At 42.0% G+C, this 26,864-nt stretch overlaps 1 protein-coding gene across 1 annotated transcript in view; it reads left to right on the top strand.

The window, feature by feature from the left end:
- Positions 1–26,864, top strand: part of BEND5 (BEN domain containing 5) — a 721,515-nt gene that overhangs the window by 657,228 nt on the left and 37,423 nt on the right. Inside the window, exon 11 of the mRNA XM_081868270.1 lies at positions 11,751–11,913. Within this exon, the coding sequence (XP_081724396.1) occupies positions 11,751–11,913 (163 nt within the window). The remainder of the gene's footprint in view (positions 1–11,750; positions 11,914–26,864) is intronic.

Raw genomic sequence — 26,864 nt, 5'->3', positions numbered from 1 at the left:
GAAATGTACATCCAGATTTTTCTTTAAACTTTTTTGGGGCCCCAAAAAAGGTGGGGCCCTAAGCTATAGCTTGTTTAGCTTATACGTATATAAGCTATAGCTTGTTTAGCTTATACGCCATCAATGGATGTTCCAGCTGCTGAGTTGTGTTTAATCTTGCATTATTCCAGTCACAGCCAATATGATCCTAATAACCCATATTTTGAAGGTGCAGGAAGAGGGAACATGCTATAAAGGGCCTCCCTGGCTTTTCCTGCACCGAAACAACATAAAGCAGCTGAGTCTGCATATTGGAAACAAAGCAATCAACAGAGAGTCCCATTTGTCTACTAGCAATAATGCTAGCCTGAAGGGCTTTCCCCACCTCACAGTACTGTATAGAAATTGTTTGCATCTCATGGTTTCACTTAATAAAAATTGGCCAAAAAAAAAAGAAAACACTTTGCAATGCAGAGCTGATAAACAAACTAAGGTAAGACGTGCACTTGGATTTGGTGACAGTGCTTGGGTAGGGATGTGTGCACATTAAAGCCGTAATTTAATTGTCCAGGGATCAAACCTCTTTGCTTCTTTTGATGGCCTACCTTGAGTCAGAATCTTAGAAAATGATGGAGGAATCCAGGATTCTAATATAGTTTTGACTGGGAAGCAGTGTGCCCAGTCCCAAACACACACAAAAAAGCATCTTGGTCTTTTTAGGGGTCCAAATAGATGTGAAGTCAGTAGAGTGATTGCAATTAGTATGTCTGTTTTTAAACTTTTAAATAGCACCTACAGTGCCTTTGGGGGTAGAAGCAAGATGGTGCCATTGAGGGTGGGAGTTTGAACAATGGTCACTTAAATAACGATGCATCGTGGGGCAAATAGCAGCTCTAAAGAGGGAGGTTTTCATCGTGAACTTAGCCCAAGGGAGATGGTGGGTTTTACAAAAAGGCTACCCATGTTCTGCAGTTCTAATGCTGTGGTTTCATATTTACTTGTAAAGCTGCCAGTCTGTGTGGCCAATATTGCATTAACAAGATTGCTATATTTCATCCTTGTGGAAATTGACCAAATTATGTGCATATGACTGATTGTGGTCAAATCAGTGCAGGCAAACATATTGTCTTATATGACAAAGATAAAACAGGCTTGCAGATTGTGCATTGAAATAATGAACTAGGCTACAAATGTAAAAAATGAAAAAAAGCAAGTTTCTAAAAACTTGAACAAATGAAGTGGGAGCCAAACATTTTCCTTGCCTAGATCACCATTTGGTTCAGGACTAGTTGGGACAACTTACTCAACCCTTTAAGACTGTTATTATATACCAGGCTTGAATTGTTAAACTGCTGCTACTATGTATCTTCTCATATTGGATAAAATACAAACTAAATTAATTCTATTTTGGAAGGAATGGTGCATATCCTTGTCATTTGGTAGTGATGGTTGTTTTTGTTTTTAGAGGAAGAGAAGCCTTTTAGGAAGAGAGAAAGTAGGTGCCAACAATCAAATAAACATTGTTTGCCTCCTGCTCCAGGTCACTTCCAGAGGCAACTGGCAGGCTTCAGCACATGCTGGCAGCCAGCGTATTTGAGATTATTCTGGGAGCTGCTGGCTCACAGCTTCTCACACTGACTCAGCAGTTTTGGTGTGTGACCTTGTACAGGGAGGAATTCACTTGGAACAAGACTCAAATGCCAGTTATCGCTGGACAAAATAGCAGGCCCCAAACTAATAGCCTCACTGTCTTGTTCATCCACATGTTTAAACTGGCAGCTCACATTCCTTCTGTTGTACTTGGATGTGTTTTTTTAAAAAAGAAATCTTGTTTAAAAATAGAGATCTGCAAATGTTTAACCAGAGGGATGCAAGATCCGTGGCATGCTTTATTATGGATACCCCTTCTCCACCAGGTACTACTGGTGGCCCTTACTGTTCTCTATTGCTGACACTGGATGACATGAGCTAATCTTTGGGCACTTCCCAACATGTAACAGGGATGCTCCTGTTGCATATCTCTGCCTTAGTGTCAGAAACCCTTGTCATGTTGAGGTCTGTACAATCCTGTGACTGTCCCACGTGGTTGCAAAACTCTCGACTCTTTCTAAATAAACAAGCCCTAGTAGTGTCTTGAGCTATAGTAGTAAGAACAGCAAGGAATACAGTTGGTCAGGCTACCAGGATTTCTTTGTTAAGAGATATGTGCAGATATGACACTCTCGGTATAAGCCTTTGTGGGTGTGAGGAACAAAGCAGTGACAATTAGAAAGCTGTGTATATAAATACACAGCAGGCACCGAACGCTCGAGAAGGACGGAAAACTGCACAGTAAACGTTATCATGCCCATGTTTGAGAAGTGTGGGAATGGGCCACTGTTGTAGCTAATTATTTTTCTGAAGCTTCAGGAGGTCTCATTTACATTGTATGCTACAGCAGACATTTGTAAGGATTAGAATACTTCCCTAGAATTGCTTCAAGTGAAAGCTGGCGGCTGCATGAAGTGTTGTCTGTAATTGACTAGCTTCATGTCTTCACACAGCATCAAGACAATGTTCCATTATGTTATCCATTGACAGTATCATTGAAAAGATTACTCTCCTTAAAGTATCTGTCAAGCTTGATTGATTTACAAGGGACAAAAGCACCGAGAGGACTTGAAATGCAGGTCCTTCTTTTCCCTCACACCACCGTTTAGCATACATAATGGATCCCCTTTGATGTCAAAAGCTCATATTCCATTAATAATGAACAGGCTTTTTGAATGCAGGCTCCTTGTACAGAGTCCCACACTAATAACCTGTTTGCTGCAAAATGGGAATCACTGGCAAAGCAATCATTTGTCTGGATTTTACATGCTATCTGTGAGTCTACACTCAAAGGGATTTCTTTCAGCACTCTGCATGACTGAAGGTCAGGAAAATCCTGGTCTTCCGCTTCAAAAACAACATCCTGAAGATGGTCACTTGAATGGTTTACTTTAATTAGGCTGGGAAAAATTAGCATTGCTATATTGTGGAGTGTATTTCATGCATAAGGAGCTTATTCCCATTGGTGAGTGATACTCTAAATATCTGGTTGTGCAAATGCTCCATCTACATGTTTGATATGGTGAGTCCCCAGATACAGCTATTGCTGCCTTGGGTGATTCTTATAAATAAAATGGGGCATTCTTCAATCAGTGGGGAAATGGCTGTTCTGTCTAGGGATGTGCTTGGTCAGAAGCTACTCCCTCCAAACAGCTGGGCCTCCGGGGAAGTTTTAGAACAACTTTGTAAATCCCTGAACTGTTCTTTTGCTAATTTCATCTGCTATTTTTTTTCTGCCACAAACTAAGTCTGATGAATTCAGGATCCATCGTACATAAGAACACATAATCCCCTTTTCAAAGCCATCCAGGTTAGTGGTCATCATTACATCCTTTAGATTCTCTATCTCAAGATCACCCCAGGCATTTTTGTGAGGGGGACCATAGTAGCAGTCAATTAAATGAAGGACAAAGCAAATGACATATGACGTGTTTTCTAATTTGGACACAGCCTTACTTTCTTTATAACCAGAATGATTCTCATCTTGAAACTCAAAGTTTTACCTGCAAACATTTTTCAGTAAATTATCATACCTTACTTATTTATAGTTTCATGGACAAAAGTTAAAAGTCACTAGTACAAAGGCTGAGTCACCAGATTTTGAGTATCTGCTGATTTAATTACCAGTGTCATTCATAATATAAAGCTAAAGCTGGATTTGGAGTGTGCTGCTTTGCTAGGCATCACTTATTTTACTTAGCAGATTAGTCATCAAAAGCAGCTGAGCATTTCAAGAAGCCATTAGAGCTTGGGGATGACTAATTGTGCTCTTTGCAATGGGATCAGAGAGGCCTATTTGACTTTGTCCATTTCCTTTTCCTGGAAAAAGAAGAGCAGTCAGAGAGGGCTTCATTCCCCATCCATCCACCCACCTCAGGTGGATGCTAGGTCTAGCTGTAATCATTGAGCTGTCTTGATTAGGCCCCATATTGCTGACCACTTCCTTTTACTCTTTTCACCAAAAGTGGGCCAAGTGTTGACTCCTGCAGTTTTTCAACCAAGTTCAGATGACAGACGCATTCAGTCAACAACCAGCTCCTGGGCATCGTTCCTTCTGCCAAGGGTAGCAATCTTAAAGGGACAGGTTGGGCAGAGCACACCTGTGCCACAGGCATTTTCTCACCTTCCTTTTGTCCAGGTTGTTGCTTTGTTTAGTCGTTTAGTCGTGTCCGACTCTTCGTGACCCCATGGACCAGAGCCCGCCAGGCACTTCTGTCTTCCACTGCCTCCCGCAATTTGGTCAAACTCAGGCTGGTAGCTTTGAGAACACTGTCCAACCATCTCGTCCTCTGTCATCCCCTTCTCCTTGTGCCCTCAATCTTTCCCAACACCAGGGTCTTTTCCAGGGAGTCTTCTCTTCTCATGAGGTGGCCAAAGTATTGGAGCCTCAGCTTCATGATCTGTCCTTCCAGTGAGCACTCAGGGCTGATTTCCTTAAGAATGGATAGGTTTGATCTTCTTGCAGTCCATGGGACTCTCAAGAGTCTCCTCCAGCACCATAATTCACAAGCATCAATTTTTCGGCAATCAGCCTTCTTTATGGTCCAGCTCTCACTTCCATACTTCCATACATCACTACTGGTTGTCCAGGTTAGCTGACTGGTACTTTCTCAGAATCGTGCCTAGAAATGCTACTGTCCAGTCATGGATCTTGGATAGTCACTCTACCAAATGTCTTCTCTTTGCCTATTGTGCTGCATTCCTTGCAATTCTGCATAGAAACCATGCAGAATAAAACTTTGCAAAGGCTTGAAAGACTTTGACATAGCTGATCTGTTGGGAAACTATTTTTGGCTACTTACATTAATCCTCTGAATCCCTAACAATTATGGACACTTATTATTTCTGAGAAAATGTCACTCGGTTTGAAATACCACCACTTTCTAATCTAGGTATTTATATAATTTCTTATCAGAAATCCCTAGCATATGTAAGCAGGGCTGGGAAAGGTCCATATCTGAAATTCGAGAGAGCCACTGCCCACCAGTACTGTATAATAAACAGTGCTGAGTTAGATGGATAAGTCAGTTAAGTCTGCCTCAGTTTATGACAACTTCCCATACTCCTACCTAAATTTCAGAGAATTGCCATGTCTTCAAATTAGCCATGGAATTAGCCCAAAGCAATCTCTGTAATTGATTTCAATGGGAGAGAAAGTTAAGTACATAATTAAATATCCCTCCTTTGAAATAATGGGACTTAAGCTCTTTGAATCCACTCATCCTTATTCACAGATACAGATTCTCAAACTGACCACTGGGTCTTCATGTGGAAGAAGGAGTATAACTGTTTCAGTTAAGCCTTGCTTTAGCAGCAAGGTCTTTCCAAGCATTGTATTCCTGTATCCTGACTTGCTCTTTGGCCCCAGATAATCCTTTAGTCTTGAATACTGGTTTTCCTGGAGTTCATGGCTCCTCTCACCGTACTGGCTCTGACCCTGACACTACCATAGCAAATTTGATAGCGACACTTAAAATTGAGATAGCTGGGATTAAAACCAGCTACGTTTTCCTCATCATCACAAAACTGGATTCTCCTTGCATGTAAAATAACAGATAAATTTATTGCAGTAGCTCTGCAATAGAAGCTCTCCTATTCCCCTTTTTTTCTAAGAAGACAAATGGAACTATTGTTTTATTTTTGTTCTTTGGAATACATTTCTGTACATTGGACATGCCATAGGAATTTTGGTGTTCATTTTGGAGGCAAACAAAAAAATAGGATGGGAACTGTATGTGTTTTAAGACTGCAAATGCTGGTTGCTCAGGAACGAGGACCCTCTGGATATTCCTGGCTAAATGAAACCAATCTGTCACATAATGTTAAACCAATCTGCTCATGTTAGCCACAGGGCCATCTTCAAATTAATTTATAGCCCCCAAAAATAGTAGAAAGGAAGAAATATCCACACAACTGTTTCTTGTTTTCTTCTTGCCACTTCTTGTCCACATACATTGTTTTAAAGGCCCAGGGGGAAGAAATCCCATGTGCTTAGGGATGAAACCAATTTTCTAAGCAAACATACCAGTAAAAGTTACACTCATAAAAACCACCAGCAGGGACCTAGTTTTTGTTATATTTATATAGGAGGAGGTTTCTGGAGAACTTGGCAGTTCTACTGATACGAGAGGAATGATGAAAGTACTTTTGCCCCCAGAACTTGCAAGGGTTGACTATACAAAAGAGTTTGGGCTTGTTGTAGTAGTACTTAGTTCTTCTCTCTCTTTTTGTGTATGTCTGGGTAGGAGGCATTGGAAGGCATTGGAATGAAAAGGGTATTGCAATGGGGTCTGAGGCCTTCCTGACCTGTCTCTACTTCCATGCCTCAAAGTCCAAGGTCATCGATGTAGGTCGGGTTGTTAGATTTTACTCTTAATCAAATCTGATGCAGGAAACTAGATATTCTTATGGTGTGGCCATTTCAGGGTGTTCTGAGCTCTACTGTGCCTCCTTTAGAAGGCTTCTGCCACTTATCACAGCTATTGGAAATGTGGCAAAACAGTAGCTTGACCTACCTGAGTTTTTCATCTCATATGGGTCTCCATTCTCCAGTTACACTGTATGGAATGTGAATAAGACTCCTTCTTTCATCAGAAGATGATGTGAGATTGCATGTGGTGAGTTTTGCCTATGATCCATTGGGCAATTAGATCTGTGTGGCTGCGGCTTTTATTGGTGTTTGTTTGTACCTTGAGCCTGAAATGAAAATCCTCTCTTAAAATTAGCTCTCCTACATGTTCCTGCAGATATGATTCAGAGCCATCTACTTAAAAGACTCAGTACAAAAGAAAGGAGTAATGGAAATTCATAGGTTTAACTGTTGCTTGCCTGCATTGATAAGGAGCTGATAGGATATATAACAGGTTTAATTTTTCCTAATCATCTATTTTCTGTTCTGCTTAGGGAACATATAAATGTAGTGAACTATAGATGGAAATGGGGTATATTGGCTTCTACCCTTAGGTTTTCTTGCTATATCTTTGAGATGTTTTTGTTTGTGCATAATCCTTCATAACACGAGAATAGTTTGGCCTGTGTCTATTACATAAAACTGGCAAAATCGCTCAAAGCAGGAGTCAAACCCCTTTTCAGCCCAAGGACCACTTTCCATCATGGGCAACCTTCCCAGGCTGGGTAACAATACTGGACAGAGCAATATATGTTGCTCTTTTAAGAGGAGGCTATACTCCAGCCATACAGCAGCCTCCACATGCACCTTTCCATCCAGGCAAGCACTTCAGTGATACATTCCACCACAGCAAAGACACTTAAGGAGGACACAGAATAGATCCAGTAGGGTGTGTGGTCTGGTGAGAGTCCTGAAGGCCGAATAGAGAGACCTGGAGGGTTGCATGCAGCCTGCAGACTTGGTCACTTGCAAGATTAAAGGACATTCAAAATTCTTATGCTCCTCCCACAGTTGCCAGCATAAATCAGACAGACACTTAAGGCTTTGAGAAGATTGTTTCATGACCGCACCATGAGCTTTTGCCCTGGGCTCAGGCTCTGACCTACATGGGGAGGAGCCAGCCAATTTAGAGGGGAGGACAGGGGACTACTGGCTAGGGTTGCAGAGGGTTTAGACTGAGATACAAGCCCTAACACTAAGATTGAGCCTAAACCTCTCAGCCATGAACAGGGATCCCAGAGACTGCAACCTGCGAGCCTGATGTTCCTAAGGGAACATCTACCCACCTGGGGCCCCAAGTTCTCCATTGCTAGTTCACAAGGGCAGGCTATGAACCAGGGAAAACTAATGGAGAAGAGATAGGATGCTATGTTCTGGGCCAGGAGACAAGCTCTTTCAGCTCGTTCATTTCCAAGACAGAGCCTGAGCCTGAGAGGAGTAGTCTGAACTGAGAAGTAAGAAAGGTCTCATTTGACTTTTTAGGCCTTGTTGGAGCAAGTGTGCAATTGTCTTGCTTGGAGCTCTCCAAGGTCCTGCAACTCAGGTTTTAAACTAAGCTGTGTTCTGTCAAGCAATCTGACTACAGCTTGAACTATTTTTTATTTCCAACATGTAGAACTTTGTTTCCTGTACCCATGTCTGATTGTCTATAGTGTAGCAGTTCCCTTTACCTGCCTTTGCTATTCTGCAATTTTCACTTACTTGTGCTGTACTGGAGTTACTCCCCACCCCCGACTTAATTTCCCTCCTTTCTCACTCTAACTGAAGCCACTTCAATTTATTTCTATCTTCCTTGGTGTTGCCCTTTTCCCTCTTCCAGTGTCTGTTCTCCACCATTAATAAATTTCCTGGGACCTCTATCCAAACACTCCCACACTTTGCCTTTTATGCAGCTACCCTGGGTATCTGATTAATGTTCTGCAGCTGCTGACCTCCAGCTGTCCCTCCCCTGGCTCACCTGTGTTTTCATTTGAGTGAGCCAGGATAGGAATGTTGTGGGAGGCAGCTGAAGCTCCTGTGTCCTCCTGACACCAGGATGTGGTTTTGTGTGTGTGTGTGTGTGTGTGTGTGTGTGTGTGTGAGAGAGAGAGAGAGAGAGAGAGAGAGAGAGAGAGAGAGGCTGCTGGTGGTAGTTGTAGCAAAATGTGGAGCTTCTCATATGACACTGCAGCCATTTCATTACAGAAGTATTACTTAGGGCAGTGGTGAGGAACATCCAGATTACAATGGAACTACAACATCCATCATCCCTGACAATTGACAGTGCTGGCTAAAACTAATGGGAGTTGGAATCCAACATCATCTTGGAAGACCACAGTTTTTCCTATCCCTGGCTTAAGGTGAAAGCATTTGCCACATTATTTTTGAGATTTCATCTGCAATCTTAAGGACTAAGAACTTGCCTTTTATAGATAAGTATTCTCAAGAGACTATGGATTTGTATCTCTACTTTAAGGAAGCACTACTCCATGCCAAATTTGTGATAATTTCACAGTTATATCTGTACATAGACATTCTTCTATCTGCATTCCTTCCTTATGGACATTTTAAGAGCATAAATGCATATGATGCATAGTCTCCTGACTTGGAAATCTCTAAGGCTTGGATTTCCAAATGGTGAGTTTCACCATTAGCACCCACAGAAGGTAGAAGATGTGGTGACTCTACTGATTCCAGCCATACATGGCCAGCGGAGCAAACCTGCAGTTGCCATTCCTGCAGTGAATGTGATATGCGGCCCATTGCCAGTTCTAACCAGTGGTTGACACAGCAGGACTTCCAATGCTGAACTTCAGGTTCATATGGGTGCAGGTAGTTGCTCTGAGAGTCTGATCCAAAACCATTTTCTGCTTTAAACATTAATAATCAGTACATTAAATTGGGCCTGGAAACAGATTGTCACCAGTTAAGTATAATCTGAATGCCTAGCTGCTACAGTTAAGGCATTGAAGGACTGCCATGTGTACCTCATAAGTTGCTAGTGAAAGCCTTTCTAAAATGAAGCCTTCTCCAATAGTTCCTATTTCTGCTCCTTCACCATTTCTACAGCCCTGCCCTACTTTTCTCTTCTTTAAGGTTCCACTTGTCAACCCTTCTTTCATAATAAGATGGTCCACTCTGCTGCTACAGAGACTGAAAAACAGTACTTTGGATCTCATTAGAGAGGATGCATTGGAGTACTGCTTGGCACAAAACAGTGGGAATGTTACTATCATAAAACATTAGTGAAACAGCTAAAGCTTCCTACATTTAATGCTAATAGGAAACTGGGTTCCATCTACTTCTAATTAGCCGCAAGACTTGCCTTTTTATAACATGAGAAACTTTAAAACATATCAAATGCTGATAAAGCAGCAGGTATTTTTTGAACTGCAGTCTCCCTGTATACCTCATTTATCATGAGTTGCCATGAATTCCTACGTATCTGTTAGCTCTCAAGTCCTATTTACAAGGAGCTAAGGAAATCAAGCAGTGGGGTGTGTGTGTGTGTGTGTGTGTTTTAAAAAAATCATTTTTGTACTCTCATTTTCTCAGGTACTGGTTCCTGGCAGTCCTGGTATTGCATGGAGTGAATGAGCATATGTTCTAGGCTGACAAGACAGCTGGCTTCAGGGGCTTGTGGTGGGCATGGGAAGTCTTTTATTGCTTTGTCAGTAGCACACCTGCAGTCCAGGCAAAGAGTTTGCTCCACCTAGTGTCTGTTACACTTTCACGGTAGGATACAGATTCATTCTAGATTTTGTGACAGAACACTGAATTGCCCAAGGTTGAGCGCAGAAAAGAAGGGTTAGATGTTGCACACATTTGTTGACCAACAAAGAGACTTTGCTGCTGCAGTAAATTAAAATGGCTACTCAGTGGAAATAGTTCTAGCTGTAAAATAAGATGTTGTCCCACCCTGCAGAACACTGCATGAAAATAAGAGAGGAGTGGGGTGGGAAAGAAGATTCTGGCAGCACTGGGACAGGGATAAAAAAATTATCTTTGCAATCTCTCAGGGTAGTGAAGCCCATCCAGAGAGCCAGATGCGTAGGAACATCTACAGAAACAGCCCCCCAGAGTTTTTCTCTGCATAGAGAAAATAAAATTTATTTAAAATTTATATGGTGATGCTGAGCATTAAAGCAGAAGTGAGATGTGAACTTGCAGTATCCCAGGATACAATTCAACCTTTTGACCAGTGTGGTGTGCTTGAACTTCCTGTCTACATATACGTACATTGGGGTGAGGGGATCTGAACATTCCAAGAACTATGGGAACGCCTATATATGTGAACATGTGAATAAAATTGTGTTTTGAATAGACTGTGTTTTAGTGAATTCTCTCTTTAGAACCAGACCTAACTAGATAAGATGACAGGGATCTCTGATTACATCTCCTGTTTCTTTAAAATTTAGGGAAGAGCAGATGTTTGGGGCAGGGGAGAGATTTAGATGTAAGTAGAGCCCTTCTGGATCAAACCAAAGGCTCATTTAGATTTGTATCCTGTTTTCACAGTAGCCAACCAAGCAAGGCAGGAGCCCACAGTAATTTTCTCCCCAGCAACTGGTATCCAGAGGCAGACTGCATCAGTCGGTTTGGATTGAGACTGAAGTGCTGGGATAGAGGAACTTAACCCTTTCATCAAGTGCTGAATTCTCAAGGCAAAGCTTCCGCCCTCTAGTTGATAGCTGCCATATTATGGGAAACTTACAAACAGCAGGGGACGTGGGTGGCGCTGTGGGTAAAACCTCAGCACCTAGGACTTGCCGATCGTATGGTCAGCGGTTTGAATCCCCGCGGCGGGGTGCGCTCCCGTCGTTCGGTCCCAGCGCCTGCCAACCTAGCAGTTCGAAAGCATCCCAGGGTGCAAGTAGATAAATAGGGACCGCTTACCAGCGGGAAGGTAAACGGCGTTCCGTGTGCTGCGCTGGCTCGCCAGATGCAGCTTGTCATGCTGGCCATGTGACCCGGAAATGTCTGCGGACAGCGCTGGCTCCCGGCCTATAGAGTGAGATGAGCACACAACCCTAGAGTCTGTCAAGACTGGCCCGTATGGGCAGGGGTACCTTTACCTTTACCTTACAAACAGCAGCTTCTTCATTCTACTGAGGTAATGTGCATATACACGAGAACAACTGGCACTGGTGTTCTCTTTAGATGCAGGAGTTTGGACTCAAATATGTGGTTTGCATGTGCATGGACTTTTTCTGGTAAATACCTTTCCAGTTGTGTTTCAGTAGTATGGCCTCAGCCCTGCTCCAGTTGATTTATCACCTTCTCTTTCTTACAGTCAAGCACCTCCTTCAACCGAGATGCTGTTAAGGCAGGGACAGGCCGTCGGTTCCTTGGCGGGCTACTTGATGACACCTCTTACTGCTACACCCTGGAAGTCTCCTTCTACAGTTACATAGTTGGAGGGACTACTTCTACAGTCCCGTACACAGAAGAAACATGTATCCTTTGTGATGCTTTAGTTTTTGTTTTTGCTCTACCACGACCTGGGAATCTAAGGTAAGCAAAGACTTGGAATAACAGCAGCTCAAAAAAATACCTTCTTTGCTCAACCACACTGTTATATCATCTTTTCAAGGTTTCTCAGAAGTTTCTGTTAGGATATGGCTTGGATCCTGAAGTAATTTAGTATCAGAAAATTCATGAGAGGAACATTTCCCATCCCCTCAATCTCCCTGCAGCATTTGTGTCACATTTGCCAGAGTATCTGGGAATGTGGGATGGGACATGAGGGAGCTGTTGGGTGAGAAGAGAACCAGGCTAAATTGGGTAGCTTTCTGCCTGATCTGGGGTTGAACCCCCCATTTCCCCATCAGTCTTTTGTTCCCCATCACATGCTGTTCTGGGGGCCCTTCTATACTCTTGAGGTTTTATGAGGAGTGCAGGTGGCTGCAGGATGGGGCGATAGCAAGCTTTCCTTCCAAGAACTTCATCAAGTAAAATAACCGTAGAATCAAAGACTATGTCTATATACCTGTTTTCTCCCCCCCCCCTTTTAGGGCTGTATATTGTATAACCTTATTAATGTGCACCTTTTCTGTTTATTCATACTATTCTATAATATTCCAAAGGTTTGCCAGAAGTTTCTATTAGCTTTAACACTTCTATTGGCAAGTGTTAAATTTGTTCTGTCGTCAACCTCTTCTGAATCCTGGTCTAAGCTGTCAAAAGCAATTTTAGCCCCTGTGAGAAAATGCCAGTCACTATTCAAAAAAAAGACTGTGCTGTCCTTGATTATGCATTCCCTCCATGATTTACATCTCCCACTTCCTCAGCTCCCTGCTAAAAGTCATCCTTCCTTTTTATTTCCCTTTTTGGGGAATGGAGGGGGGGGGGTTGGTGCTCTTTATATCTCTGCAGGATCAACTTGTCTTATGCAGATGGAGCTATATCACTCTTGCTTCATACATCATTGCCATCAGCCAGCCGGAGCAGAAAATAAGTTGTAGATAGCAGTGATTATCTTTGGTGATGAGGTACAGAAAAGCTGAGACTGCAGTTTGATTTCCATAAGCATGGCTGACCCTGCTGTGCTAAAAGTAGCACAAGCTGGTTTGAACAGGCAAACATGGAAAATGTTAGCATAACCTGTGTATTAATGTGGAAAATCTTGCCCTGCTTGGATGTAACTTCCTCTCCTTCCTCCTTTGCTGATGTTAGATCTCTCAAAGAAGAGAAGCCCTACCTTTCCCTGAATTCCATTGCACTCATTCCCTGCCACCTTCTGATGTTACATTTCACTTTCTGTGACCCTGGCCAAGAATGACTGTGGTTGGGAAGTTAGAAGCAGGGCTAGCAAGCTTCTTGAAAATCATCACTGCAGAAGCTAAATTAATTGGCACAAGAATGATTAATTGAATACTATTTCATTATAATTGAAATACTGTTTCATTATAAATTCCACGATTCTTTAGAGTGCCCAAGCTTGGATATAAAGAAATTTGTTGAAGATTATGTTGTGGAGCTATTGAGGCATGTTAGGAAAGCATAAAAAGACAGCCTTATCATGGGAATGGGGATAAGAGTTCCTGTCTCTGCCAGGGATTGTACTCAAAACACCAGCTTTTTATCTAAGAAATCACTCTTGTCAAATCATCCTAATTTACCAGAGAGACTCGGTGATTGTGATTTCTAGTTAGCTGCATTTCTTAAGTAGAAGACAAAGCAGAGTTCTTTAATGTATTGTGTGGAGCACTGTTTTTCTAATTTATAAATGATCAAGCTTAAGAAGACAACACGTCAGCGTTGAAAATCACCCTCTTTAATGTCAAGATGTGTCCTGGTAACCGACGTATTTGCAGCTAAAATGAAACCATGCTAGTTAGGTTGCAGCAGCTCTTTATGGGCATGTTTGCAAATTGGTAATTAAATAACATGGTTGAGGTTTTTTTTAATGACCTTGGAGTTCATTAATGACTGCAGGGAAAACATTTTTTTCTACTGAACTGTGTTGAGATGAACCCTTCTGTAGCTAATTGTACTTTTTAAGAGGAGAATTTAAAAGTGTAATTTGATTATGTTAATTCAAACAATATGTTAATTTTATTTATATGGCCCACAGTGAAATCTGTGGATTGGATCCAGAACAAGTTGGTAGCACTTAGGTTCGATTGAAAGTAATATGAAATATTAGTTACGACTAATGGATGTCCAATTAATTTCAATAGGACCTAAGCTGGTCAAACCTGGGCTGGATCCAACCCAATAGCACGTATTCTCCTGAAGATGCTGGAAGAGGAAGCAGTAACCATTTCTGGTAGCAGTGGACAGGGATAGCCAATGTGATACCCTCCATGTATTGTTGGACTAGAATTCCCATCAGCCCCAGCATCTCCAATTATTAGGAATGATGGGAGTTGTAGTCCAGCAACATCTGGAAAGTACCACAGTGACTACACATGTACTGACTATGGGCTACAAAACAGGACCACAATATTTATTAAGGCTGTGGTGTACATTTCTGCATTTCACCATTGAGGCTGAAAATAGCCTCAATACAGTACTATTTCAGCGTATTTTTCCTGTTTAGGGTTTTCTTCACTTTCTTAAGAGAGATCTATCAGTCAAAAGTCATGTAGTAAGTGTGATGACATCCAGGTGCAACGTAGCCAATCAGATTTGACTGTGTGATGACATCACTTAAAGGAAACAAAGCCAACTAACAGAGCTTGCTGCATTAGGCACGTGAAGAATTCCAACCAGTTGTATCATTCGTTGCCCTCGCTATGTATGGGCAAGCATTTTTACACTCCCTTTTATGTTGTCCTCTCAAAGTGCTAAAAGGGTAGCTTTTGGTGCTGCTGGAAACTTTGCAAAAATGCCTCACCTCTGATGCATGTATAACCCTTGTGCCACCCATGTGATGTGCTCATAAATTTCAATGGGGTTTCACTAGTGTCAGGGTGGAAGTTCATCCCAGGTTGGGGGGTTTTGGGGGGGAGGAGGAGGAGAGGAATCCGCATGCAAAACAGGAGCTGAAAATGTCTCCTATGCTTTACATTTCAATAAGAGCACAGAATAAATCAACTCTGGGCCCCCCCCCCCCCAGTTCACTGCTTTCAACTTCTTAGTTTGGTTATTTAAACAGAAATGGACAATGGTTATGATTTATGGTGCTTGTACAGAGAAACAAAAAAATTACAAGGAGAAAAGTGTTTAAATGGGAAACATATTTAAATGGGAGCACCACAATTTCTTTTCCTTCTTTAAGCTTGTCCTTATTCCTTTCTCTTACATATAAGCAAATTGGAAAGAAGCGAAGCAGATGGAACTGATAGCTAAACTCTTGGCTGTTCAGAGAACCATAAAAATGCTATTAAACCTATAGTTGAAATAATTCTTTGGTAAATGTTAAATTCCTATTAGTTATACTTGCAAAACTTAGGTGCAACAGAAAGGGCAATACTAAGCTGAAAGGCAGTGGAGGCATTGAAGGGCTTAAAAACTATGAACAGTCTACAAAAATTATCTGAAGAGAGTAAAGTTGATAGCAACCATGTCAGATTGGAGATTTAGCTTGGCAACTGACTTGGTACCTGTGTGTGTGTGTGTGTGTGTGTGTGTGTGTGTGTGTATGTATCTGTCTGAAGTACAAATAAGACGGGGCAATGAACACTTTGAATGACCCCTGGGGCATAGATTAATTACAAAAATCTGTATATCACTGGGTTTTTTTGAGATGTTCTGCCATGTTTCATGTTTGTGAGTGTGGCTTCTAAACAAAAAGTATTAATACACCGTGTGTGTGTGTGCAGGTGTGTGGACTGCTCAGATTAAAGGATAATATAGATACAAACAGATGCATGTATGGTGCATATTGCTAAATTTAAAATAAGATTTATTTCTATTACCTGAATAGAAATTCTGAGAATGTCTTCTCTAGAGCTGCCATGTTGCTAGTCTTCAAACTGAATGCATTTTTAACTTCACACCCCACCTTGATGTCAAATCCTATGTGTGCGTATGGCACAATGAATGTGCTAAACATGTTGGATCTCATCCATTTGCTTCCTCCTTGGTTGGCCTTGCCTCCACAAAATTGACCTAACATCCACACATCCCTGATCTTTCCCACCCAATTGTGTGGGATAACTATTGTATATTATTGGGCTGGACTTTATGGGTCGAATCCAACTAAGTCATGCTCAGAGCAAACCCACTGAAATAAATGAAAGCAACTAGTTTAAGTTCCTTCCAGTAGTACCTTAGAGACCAACTAAGTTAGTTATTGGTATGAGCTTTCGTGTGCATGCAAACTTCTTCAGATACTCTCTAAGGTGCTACTGGAAGGAATTTTTAAATTTTGTTTCAACTACAGCAGACCAACACGCCTACCTACCTGTAACTAGTTTAAGTTCGTTACAGTGATTTTAGTGGTTCTATTCTAACACTTCTGGGTACAGCCCTGTATACACACATGTACCACTTACAGATTATGCAGAGCAAGGCAGAAGCTGACCATGTTCCTAATTTTACAGTCTTCTGTTTGAAAGGCTATCGGAACACAGCCCTCTGTTTGAAGATGTGTCCAGTCTAAGAGTAGTACTGTATTCAACTAAGACCACTCAGAGATGACTCACTGAAATTGATGAGCCTAAATTAGTCAAGCCTGTTCCCTTCAGTGAGCCTACTCTGAGTTGGACTAGCTTTGGATGTGGTGATGCACATCCTCCTTTTCAGCAATATGTGAAGGCAGGTTTCCGCTGTTCCACCATGCACTGCCATGCTCTTTTCCCTTGCCTTCTCCATTAGCAACATTTGTTTTAACTCAGAACTCAGCTCCCTGGCCCCTGCCTCCTCCCAAGTTATTTTTCTTCACATTCAAATGTGCTTGGTATCAAGAGGTAGATTTTTTTTTTTTAAGTGTGCTCCTTTATAATGAGAAAATGAAATGCTAGTTGCATATCTTCTGCCAGTTCTCTTCTGGAAAAAAGTAAGTGTCAGCAAGAATCTAGTTATCAATTAATTGCAGCCAAAGCAAATGCTACAGTACACTAGTAGCTTCCACATGCACCATTTGCCAAGTTTATAATAGTATCAGCCTAGCAAGCCATTAGTAAGATCCTGGTCCTCGGTACCATCTGAGAAATACTGCTTTATCGCCACACTAAAACAAAAGCTATTTTCAATTATTGCACACATACTTCCTCACTCCATATGAGTTCCTGTTTGCCTGCAATAAGCTTACAAGTTCACTGTACTGTATTGTGCTTCTAGACTTCTTGCAGGAATGTCTCTGGGAAATTCCTTTTCTAGCCAGAGATTCAATGGGGCTCTTTACAATAGCAGTGGAGCTTCTACATTTCATAGAATCGTAGAGTTGGAAGGGACCCTGAGGATCAGCTGGTCCTACCCCTGGCAATATAGGAATTGCAACTAAATCATACATGATATATGACCATCCAACCTCTACTTAAAAACTTCCAAGGAAGGAGAGTCCACACAGTACTCCTGGTGTGGTCTGACCAAGGCACAATCAGTGTGTGTGTGTGTGTGTAAGTAATACAGTCATCAGACCCTATCTGATATATCCCAATGCCACAAATGGTATACAGGGAAGCCAGAGAGATTGTTTTGATGGGCAATGCAAGGAGGCAAACAAAGACATTTTAAGAGCTATTAGGATTTTGTTTTTGGAGGGGGGGGACCCTCTGTAATTAATAATGAGTAGGATTAGAGTAACAAATAAGAAAATCCTTAAGAATAAAATAGCGAATTTTGTAAAATAGCGAATGTTGTGAGATGACAGTGGCAAGAACTAGGGCTGGCGGTGTCTGAGCAAAGGGGAGATAAATTCTGGGACCTGGCAGCTTGGAGCATGAACAAAACAAGATCAACAAAACAAGATGCCACCATATTGGCGCAAAGCTGGGTGGAATATAAAAATTAATAATTATTAATTATAAGAATTTGCACCTTGCCCATCTGACTGGATTGACCCAGCTTCCAGCATATATAAAAATATAATAAATCCTTAAACCTTAAATGCTTCCCTATACAGGATTGCCTTCAGATATTTCCTAAATGTTACATAATTACTCATCTCCTTAATATCGGATGAGAGCGCATTCCACAGGGTGGGTGTCACTACCAAGAAGGCCCTCTACCTGATTCCCTGTAGTAGTAGTAATAATAAGGGCAACCAGCAGCTGCCGAAGTGACCACTGATTGGTCAAAACTACTGGAATGGTAGTATCCCCTATGGCATCCCCTACAAAAATAAAATCTCTCATAGACTACTACATCTCACCTTTTTCAATGATTGGTAATCTGCTCTAGGAAGGCATCATATTATTTATGCCACTCAAATTCCAGAGACCATGGGAAGCCTGCATGCCTATTTTGTATTTATGTCACAAGAGAATGCAGCCAATATTGATTTAATTTAGCAATAATACTCTCATTTTTTGCTTTTGCCTTTGTACTCTCTAGAGACTTTAATTAATGACAATGCACAGCATCCTGCTAGGTACGGATTTTTTTCTCCCTGCCCTACATTTTAAAAAAGTGACTGGAGAAGCTAAGAAACAAATTGAATCCACCTTTAGTATAGCAAACAAAGTTCCAATGAATTCAGCAAATCTGGCACACTTTCCTTTTGCTGAACAGCCCTAAGACCTTTGTTACAGGCATCTTTGTTTCTGTGTTAAATGTAGTTTGTTTTTTACTTTGACTGCCATGTACAAAAATGGCATGATTTGTCCTAAGGAGTAGAATCTAGCCCTCCTCATAAACAATGAACACCTACTCTTCAAATCTTATTTAAGCAGTTTCTAAGATAGCACGGGTCACCACCACTACTACTCAAAAGCTATTTTTTCTAGAAAAAGAGGTGCCAGAACTCACCATGGACACCTCCCTTGTTCTCTTACAATGGCAATGGCGCCCACCTGAGAGGTGCTGAAACTGAGTTCCAGTGAGTTCTGGCTGGAAAAAAAGCCCTGGCAGTGACAGATCTTGGATTTGGGTGTGTGTATGGAAATGAATGCCCATTGCTTAGAATTCCCTGGTCCTTGTATCTGGGACATTGTTGTGGCAGCATCCTCAGGCATCCTTAGGAGAACAGTACCAGCCCTTCTCAAGAGTTCCCCGTGTTGTGGTAGTGCTGCTGCCACCGCCAAATATGTTTTGGGAACAGGAAAGAGGCTGTGCGTGTGTTGTCTTACAAGCACAGTCTCATTCCTGTTGATGTCTGCAGGACCATGTTGAAACTTAAAAATTAGAATGGACTTAGAAATGAGCTATTTTTCCAAGAGGTTTTTTTTTTAACACTGTTACTTTAGATGACCCCATTCTGTATCTGGGACAGTGGCTGGGTGACCCGGAATGGACAATAAAAGAGGGGTGATAACCTCATTTCTCAAGTCTTTATAAAGAGTGCAAGCCAGAAGGGCATGCGCCACCAAGTTGAAGTGGGTAGGTGGAAAATAGTCGTACCATGGACAAAATTTCCTTATTATGGCCAAGTTGTTCTCTCGCTTAATATCATTTAGGCGCTGACTAATTAGACTGTTTGCTTTACTAAAATCCAGTGTGAGTAGCTGTTGTGGTGATAAACCACAAGAGTGAAGTTTTTGATAAACAATTATAGTCCAGGCGCTCTTGTGACAATCTTGCAGCACTAGGGATATTAGACCTGGGGGATTTCAGTTTAGGCGAAGCCAATAGTTAAGTGTCCATATCTGTAATTGTACCGAGGGAAGATTAGCCTCTAGGCGCAATGAGGTGGTACAGAGAAAATTTGCCTTAAGAACTTTGATTGGACAGCTTCCGTAGATCCAAGCTGAGTGCCTGTCCAAATCTGAGCCCCATATAATAACTGTGCTAGGGGTTTAGCTTGGAACACTTCCAGGGCTGATGGTATATGTTTACCACCTTTTGTGTAGAAAAAGCGTGTCAGAATTTTGGCACTTTGGGACGCTTTTTCTTTTGTACATTTCTGGTGTGCTCCCCATGACCCCGTAGACTGGAAAATAAGGCTGAGATATTTGAAAACTTTGACCTGTTCAATGAGCTGGTTGTCCATGCTCCATCTATGGGCTCTATAGTTTCTTGAGAAAACCATGACTTGGGTTTTCTTGTAATTCATGGCTAGCTGTTCTCTCTGGCAATATCCTGAAAATTCCCTCATCAGTCTTTTTAGGCCTACTTTTGTTGGGATAGTAGAATGGAATCTACTAGAAATGTATTCCCAGTGGCTGGCACCAGTGTTATGATTTTGTAGCCAGCTTTTCACACAAGAAGTCTTCCTGCTTTCCTCTGCTTGCTTAATACAATGCCCTCCCTTTCTTTTTGAGGCACAGTTCCTTGATTTGGTTCCATTTTCAAAGCCTTCCTGGAAGACAGCATTTCTTCAGCCCAGGGCCAGGGCAAGTGTGAATCTTGTGAACCATCAATATTTTTCTTGAGATGATAAATGGCCTGCCGATAAACGAAGGCAGCTGCCAGCTCTGTCTGAGAAACACACCTTCATCCCCAGTTTGTCCGTGCCTGGCTTATTTATGTGCCTGCTAACTTTAAACACTTACACCAGACAAACTTAAAACAGCCTTCTGAGTTATTCCAAAACTGTAATCGCCGTCATGTGTGAGGCAGATACCAGTCACAAGATTTCAGCAGCTCCAGTGCACACAGAAAGACTCATGTTCACATGGAGCTCTGTGAAATCAGGTAGCTGTGCAGGTAAGGGGCTGCAAATGGGGAGTTTATTTGGGAGGGGTTGGCTTTCAAGCCTCAAATGGACATGATTTCATCATATAAAAATGTGTTCTGCTAGTAAAGTTTGTGGATATATCTGCAAAGGTGCCCTAAAGGTTTCCCTTTCCACACAGAGTGCAAGTAAAGAGAAAGATACCTAGAAAGGGCATCAGAAATAGTATGGAGAGTTAAGGAGCACCTATAGCGACAGGCCAGCCCAACTTGTGACCACCAAGCCAGATTTAGCTTCCCATCCCTGTATTGTGGCCTCCCATATATATGCATAGCAATCTCTGCATTCTGTTTGGCAGTTCCAGGCAAAGGGCAAAAGAAAGGATCCCAACAGGTTTCTCAAACCCCTATGAACAGTGCTGTCCTGCATGGCTGGCGATCTGCACTTGGGTTGGTGGGTCATGCACGTCCGATCTAGGAGACTGATTTGGACCCATGGGCTTTGATGTTCTTGTGGCTTTTCATGTTAAAAGCAATGCTGTTAAAAGCAATGCCATGTGTCCTGCATCTGGTCAATACGATCTTTGTTTTTCCTTACAATTTGCCCCTTTTGCAGTATATATGGGTTAGCCCATATAACTTAAAAAAAGAAAAAGAAAACAACAGCAACAACAAACAGGCAAATAGGGAATTCTGTTGCAAACTACTGGCTTGGTGCATCTTTCTGTATCTCTGCAGTCAAATGCCATCATCCTATAACCTAGGAGATAACTAAGCAGTTTTTCTCTTCCTCCATCACCTTCTTTCCTGGGTGATTCCTAAACAGCATAGATTGCATTTGTCTGTAGTTAAAGTGCCCTCTTGTGGCACAAATGAGATTTTCCTCCTTCCTCCAAATGTCCTTACAGGAGAAATATTTGGATGTTTTCTTTGTTGCTGTGAAATAAAGTCAAGCCACTGGCCCTGCTTTTAAAATCTTTATAGCTTCAGTTTCACTTGGCAGGCAGCGATGGTGGCCAGTAGTTATCATCATGGTGATTCAAGCATTTCTGTAATAGCTGGGGGAAAGAAATTATCCACATTGTAGCTATAATAGGTTGAGATTCATCCTTTTCTTACATACAGAAGACAGCAAATAATCATATTTAGGGTTACAGATGCTGCTGTAAATAGATGAAAGACATTTGTCTCTGCTCCATTCTTCTCTTTGGGTTATGTCCTCATCAGGCATAAACTGGAGCACTAGCCTGTCAGACCATGCCAGGAACAGCCTAGTATGTGCATCAGCCTCAATTCATCCCCTTACTGCAGTGTGCTATGCCAAACCATCCCCCGTTAACATCAAGAGTAATTTTGCCAATGATTTCAGTAGCTTCACGGCTTATTGGTTAGGAAAGAGGTGACTGAAGAACAGGCAGACATTTGTCTTAAATGTTCTCAAAAGTGATCCACACAGAAAGCCAGTTGCGGACACACTTGCCAATGTGAATTCAAGGTTAGCAGTCACTGTAGAAGTATGTAGCTGGATTTAAAAGAGGCTTTAATAAAAGGAAGGAGTTAATTGCTTGCTGTTGCAGGTGTTTTCGCATTCTCACAATATTTATGGAACGTTTCACACTGTCATTGATTGTAGCTGAAGTTTGTGAGTCAAGTTAGGGATCAGTTGATCTGGACATTTACTTTGTTGTTGTTATAGGAGGCAAAGCTTGGTTTACATTTGGGTTTTTGTTGTAGCGAAGAAGGACATTCTTAAAAGATAGCTTCATACTACAAAGTTGTTCTGCAAACCTGATGCAATATTTCTTTCAGTGTCATCATCTCATTATAGTGGGAAGTTCAGGAACAATCTTTGCAGGGTGTGTTTCTGCCATAGGAGGTACAAGGGTTATAGGGTATTTTTAAAGAAAACAACAACCCATTTGTTTATAAATGTGTATCATGAACCACCACCTGTACATATGAGGGTGCAGGGACAAATGCATAGGCAGCAACAGATGATGTTAATCAACTCCAAAGCCAGCCTAGCTCTTGTCACATCAAAATAAAAATTAAAAAAACCTGCTGTTGCTTCCCAATCAGCATGTTGAGGAAAAACTGGACGGTGACTCAACTCAGGCAGGTGTTTTTGTCCTCAGCTTTTGCATTGCAGCCAGGTTCCTATTAGAGTCTGTTTTAGGGAAACAAGGTATACCATACCAAATGTCTCTCCACCTTGTATAGTTGGGCAGTGTGATTCCCAACAATATTATTGTATATTGCATTAGTTCACAAAATTCCAGGAACATTCTTTAAATTGGTATAATAGGATCATGTTTACAGATGACCTGATTGCCACTCAGGCTTGTTTACATTTGAACAAGTCCATGACGAGATCAGGGAGTCTTCTCTTTCATCTGCCTGTGGCTTGTGAGCAGGTATAGCATATGGAAACAAGCCACCAGCACTAAGTCACAACCTTGGAGGAGTGGGGAGCAAGGGCAGAGGTGGATCTGAACCAACAACATTCTGGTGCGGAGTTGCTGACAGAGTGCCCATCAGACTGGAGATTTCACAGAGAAATACAAGGATCTGTGACTGGTCTAGGGATTTTAAACTGGAAAATCACTATTAAAGATTAACAGTCCTAGGATGAAACCTGGGCATAGGTACCCCTGCCCCTACGGGCCAGTCGTGTCCGACTCTAGGGTTGTGCGCCCATCTCACTTAAGAGGCCGGGGGCCAGCGCTGTCCGGAGACACTTCCGGGTCACGTGGCCAGCGTGAAGAAGCTGCTCTGGCGAGCCAGCACCAGCACAGCACACAGAAACCTGGGCATGGCAACCTCTAAATCTTAATGCTGTAAACAGGCATTGAATCTTTATGTTTCCTTGTATCCTTCTATAGGGAATATATGTTCGTCATCACTCAGTGCAGCACACATGTAATGGACATACTGTCTGTCAGTCCTTGGAGAAATGGTCCGCCCTTTTTTGTATTCTCTGTTTCAAAATCCTCTAGTGCTGCAATCTGTTCAGTAACTCCCTTCTGGGATTATTTATTGTCAAAACAGCAATCAACAGAGTTTTAAAACCAGCTCAAAAGCTCTCTTGGCGTCCCTTTAGGATAGTTTCCAGGCACCACATTTGTTTGATACCAAAGCTGTTGTAAATCACTCCAAAATGTTCACTGATGTCATCTATTCATCCATAGGTGTTCTTTGGGCCTCCTTCTAACATTGCAGGAGTTGTTTAGGATTTTGTGTGGAAGTGTAACTGAGGTGCCAGTGGTGGGTCTCACGATCGTTAGGTGCCAGGAGCTATGTCGATAGATGATCGTGTTGCAGGGCATTTCCTGAAACACTGCAGAACAAAAAAATAAGAAATAAAAAAGCAACATTGTAGAGCATAAAATGGTTGAGGATGGAATACTGAAGAACCGATCCCTCCAAGTCATTCTTAGGCAAGACATTTGTCCCTCCGTCTAACAAGGTTGAGTGGTTAAATAAAATAGGATATTTTGCCAACTGCTTTGAAAACAGGGTGCAAAAGAAACCTAAGAAAGGCATTGAGGGAATGCTTGGCTATGGTCTTTACACTGTAGTAGGGGGAAAGGTGACACAGTATTCTTTCACAGAGCTGATAGGCCAACAAAGAACTGCTACAGTTAAATAGGCTAATTCACCTGGGATTGGTTCTGCTGTCTGTTGTGGTTGCTTTTCTACCAGTGGGGCAATGTTAATTAGCCAGAGTACAACACGAGATCAGCATAATTAAAATCATGTCATTTCATTTCTAGATAACAGTTCAGTGGAAAAGTAGACCCCCCCCCCCGCTACTGCCCTGCTGTAGGTTAATGGGCAAATTCATTTCAACCGCCTTATACCTCTTGTTTAGTCTTTTCTGCTTAGGGCCGCACCTCAACTGTTACATATGCATTGTGCTTTCAGCGCATTCACCGGGATGAGTCTCCCTTTCATTTGGTATGGTGTTCATTGTGATAGACATGCTGAAATCATGTTGGCTGTGCAAAGTGTTAAACAGCCCTTTGGCAGTCAGCATCCGTACCACAGAAGCACTGGCAAAACAGGACGCTGGGAGAGCGACACAAACCCCTCCCTTCTTCCATGTAGAAAACTCTTGCCAGTGTGAGCTCAGTCACATGCCGGTCCAGTTCACAGACCACCTTCCCTGAAAGAATCAAGTGAAGCAGGCCTCTGCATCCTCCAGGCATTCCCCTATAGGGCCTGGCTCAGATGGGAGGTTATTTGCAAAGAGGGACCCTATGCCCCACTATTTCATGCAAATGTATGAACCAGAGCTGAGTTGCTTACATACCCTGTATCCTCACAATGCATACATAAGGTGTGAATAAATAAAAAAAATGGTTGGGTGAGATGTGAGCAGGTGAACGATGCAAGCATATTGTCAAACCAATAGGAGTCCTTCATTTTTAGAAGCTACTCCTGCTGGTGCCATTTTTAATAAAGGAAACTTACTGGAATAGAACATAAATCAATGGGCCTCTTACTGGGATGGCTCCTTTCAAACACCTGCTTGTAAATTAAAAATGAATAGAAACAAAATGCAGCCACCCAGTGTCAGGAAACCAAGAGCAGCCACGCAGTTTAGATGTGTTGTTTCTCGAAAGAGTAAAACCAGAGAATGCTGTAGAAATGTAACAATAATGATATTTTTAAAAACCCACCAAAAACCAGAGCTCAGGCCAATGTTTTAAGAATGCTGTGCGCATGTTGTTTTTGTGAGCCTGTAATAGCACCACTTATATCTAAAACAGTATGTGTTCCATAAAAAGAGCTGAGTAAATACTGATATAAAGCAGTGCATGGTAAGCTCCAGCCAAAGAAGGTAACAGGGGAATGTGAGCAAGCAGTAGGGTACTTTTCAGATAGTCTGCTCTTGGAACCCCATGGAGCCAATCACTAGTGCCTGGCACATGTTAAATCTATATTAAAATTTTGATGAAGAAAATTGGGTTGGGGTTCATACATAACACATTTGTACCCTGTGGGGACAGACCTTTTTCATTGCTGGTGCAGTTGCCCACCCGCCTCAAATGATGCCTAAATTGATATCCATGCATGCTGTAACTAGTGGATTAGCAGGGTCATTCCCCAATTGTGGTTCCAGGGTATGGTATGAAATCTTGCTGCCTCTGCTTCTCGCATGGAAAGAAGATGTGATGTAAATTGTTTAAAATAAATTTATAATGACACATATTCCTATAGGCTTGGAGGTTGATCTGAGCCTGTTGAGACAGAAGGTCAAACAACACCTTCTGCCAAAATAAAGGTTTCTTCCCCTTCCCCTCCACCAAAAATTGGCAAAACGTCTTTCTGACATTCTCTTAAAAGTATCCTGCTAAATTTAGCAAATTTTCAGAAAAAAGTGGTCCCATCATCATTTTCAAACTGAGTTATTTTAGATTTCTTCATTGAGTAGGAGGGTAAATGGTTATGTGCTCCTGGGGGCAAATGCAATCATATCTAATAGGTTTAAAGGAGGGGTGTGTGTGTGTCATGCTGAATAATAAAGTTAACAGACACCAGGTTTCCATCTTGAGCTGCACAGTGCTTTGTTCATCTTAAACTGTTTCCTGAAAGTCCCAGCTTCTGTTTAATGCAATCACTTTTATGCTTTATGCTCTGTTCTGAAGCAGTTTAAGAATTACAACTTCATAGATATCGGCAGATATCCTCATACCAACTCACTTAATGGCCGGTTGTATTTCTTGACATGATCTAGTCATTTGGCCTGTTAAAAACAAAACAGCAGCACCCCCCCTCAACCCACTGCAGGGAACAAAATGGTCTCTGTTGGTGAAACTGAGAACAATCCCTAGGGCTGTTTTTATTTATGGTTGCCTTAGCTGGGCTGACGAGATCAAGATGTCCTGATCTGCTGAGATCTCTGGACCATCTTGCTCGGCTCAGCAAGAGTCTAAATAGTGTCACTTCAATGAATTACCTGTGCTCTTTCATGGTGGCAAGAACTTTTCTACAGCTGCTGGTCACACTTTTGCGACTGTGTGGTATAAACTAGGCCTCATCGTGGAATTGTAATAAATCGCCTGCATGTTGAGCTGGCAATGTAACCCTTTCAGGAGCCAACTGTTCCCTGCAAACTGGACAGCAAGCAGTGATAAAAGGAAATCGGTTAGGGGGCAGAGACATTCCTTTCCCCCCTGCTGGGTCTGCCAGTTAACCCTGCCAGGAAACAGAAAACCAGGCTAGAGGTGTCAATGGAAAA

The sequence above is a fragment of the Podarcis erhardii genome (assembly GCF_964252035.2).
Source record: "Podarcis erhardii genome assembly, chromosome: 6".
NCBI classification, from domain to species: Eukaryota; Metazoa; Chordata; class Lepidosauria; order Squamata; family Lacertidae; genus Podarcis; species Podarcis erhardii.
The sequence above is the reverse complement of the archived record's forward strand: the minus strand, read 5'-3'. Positions and strand labels throughout refer to the sequence as shown.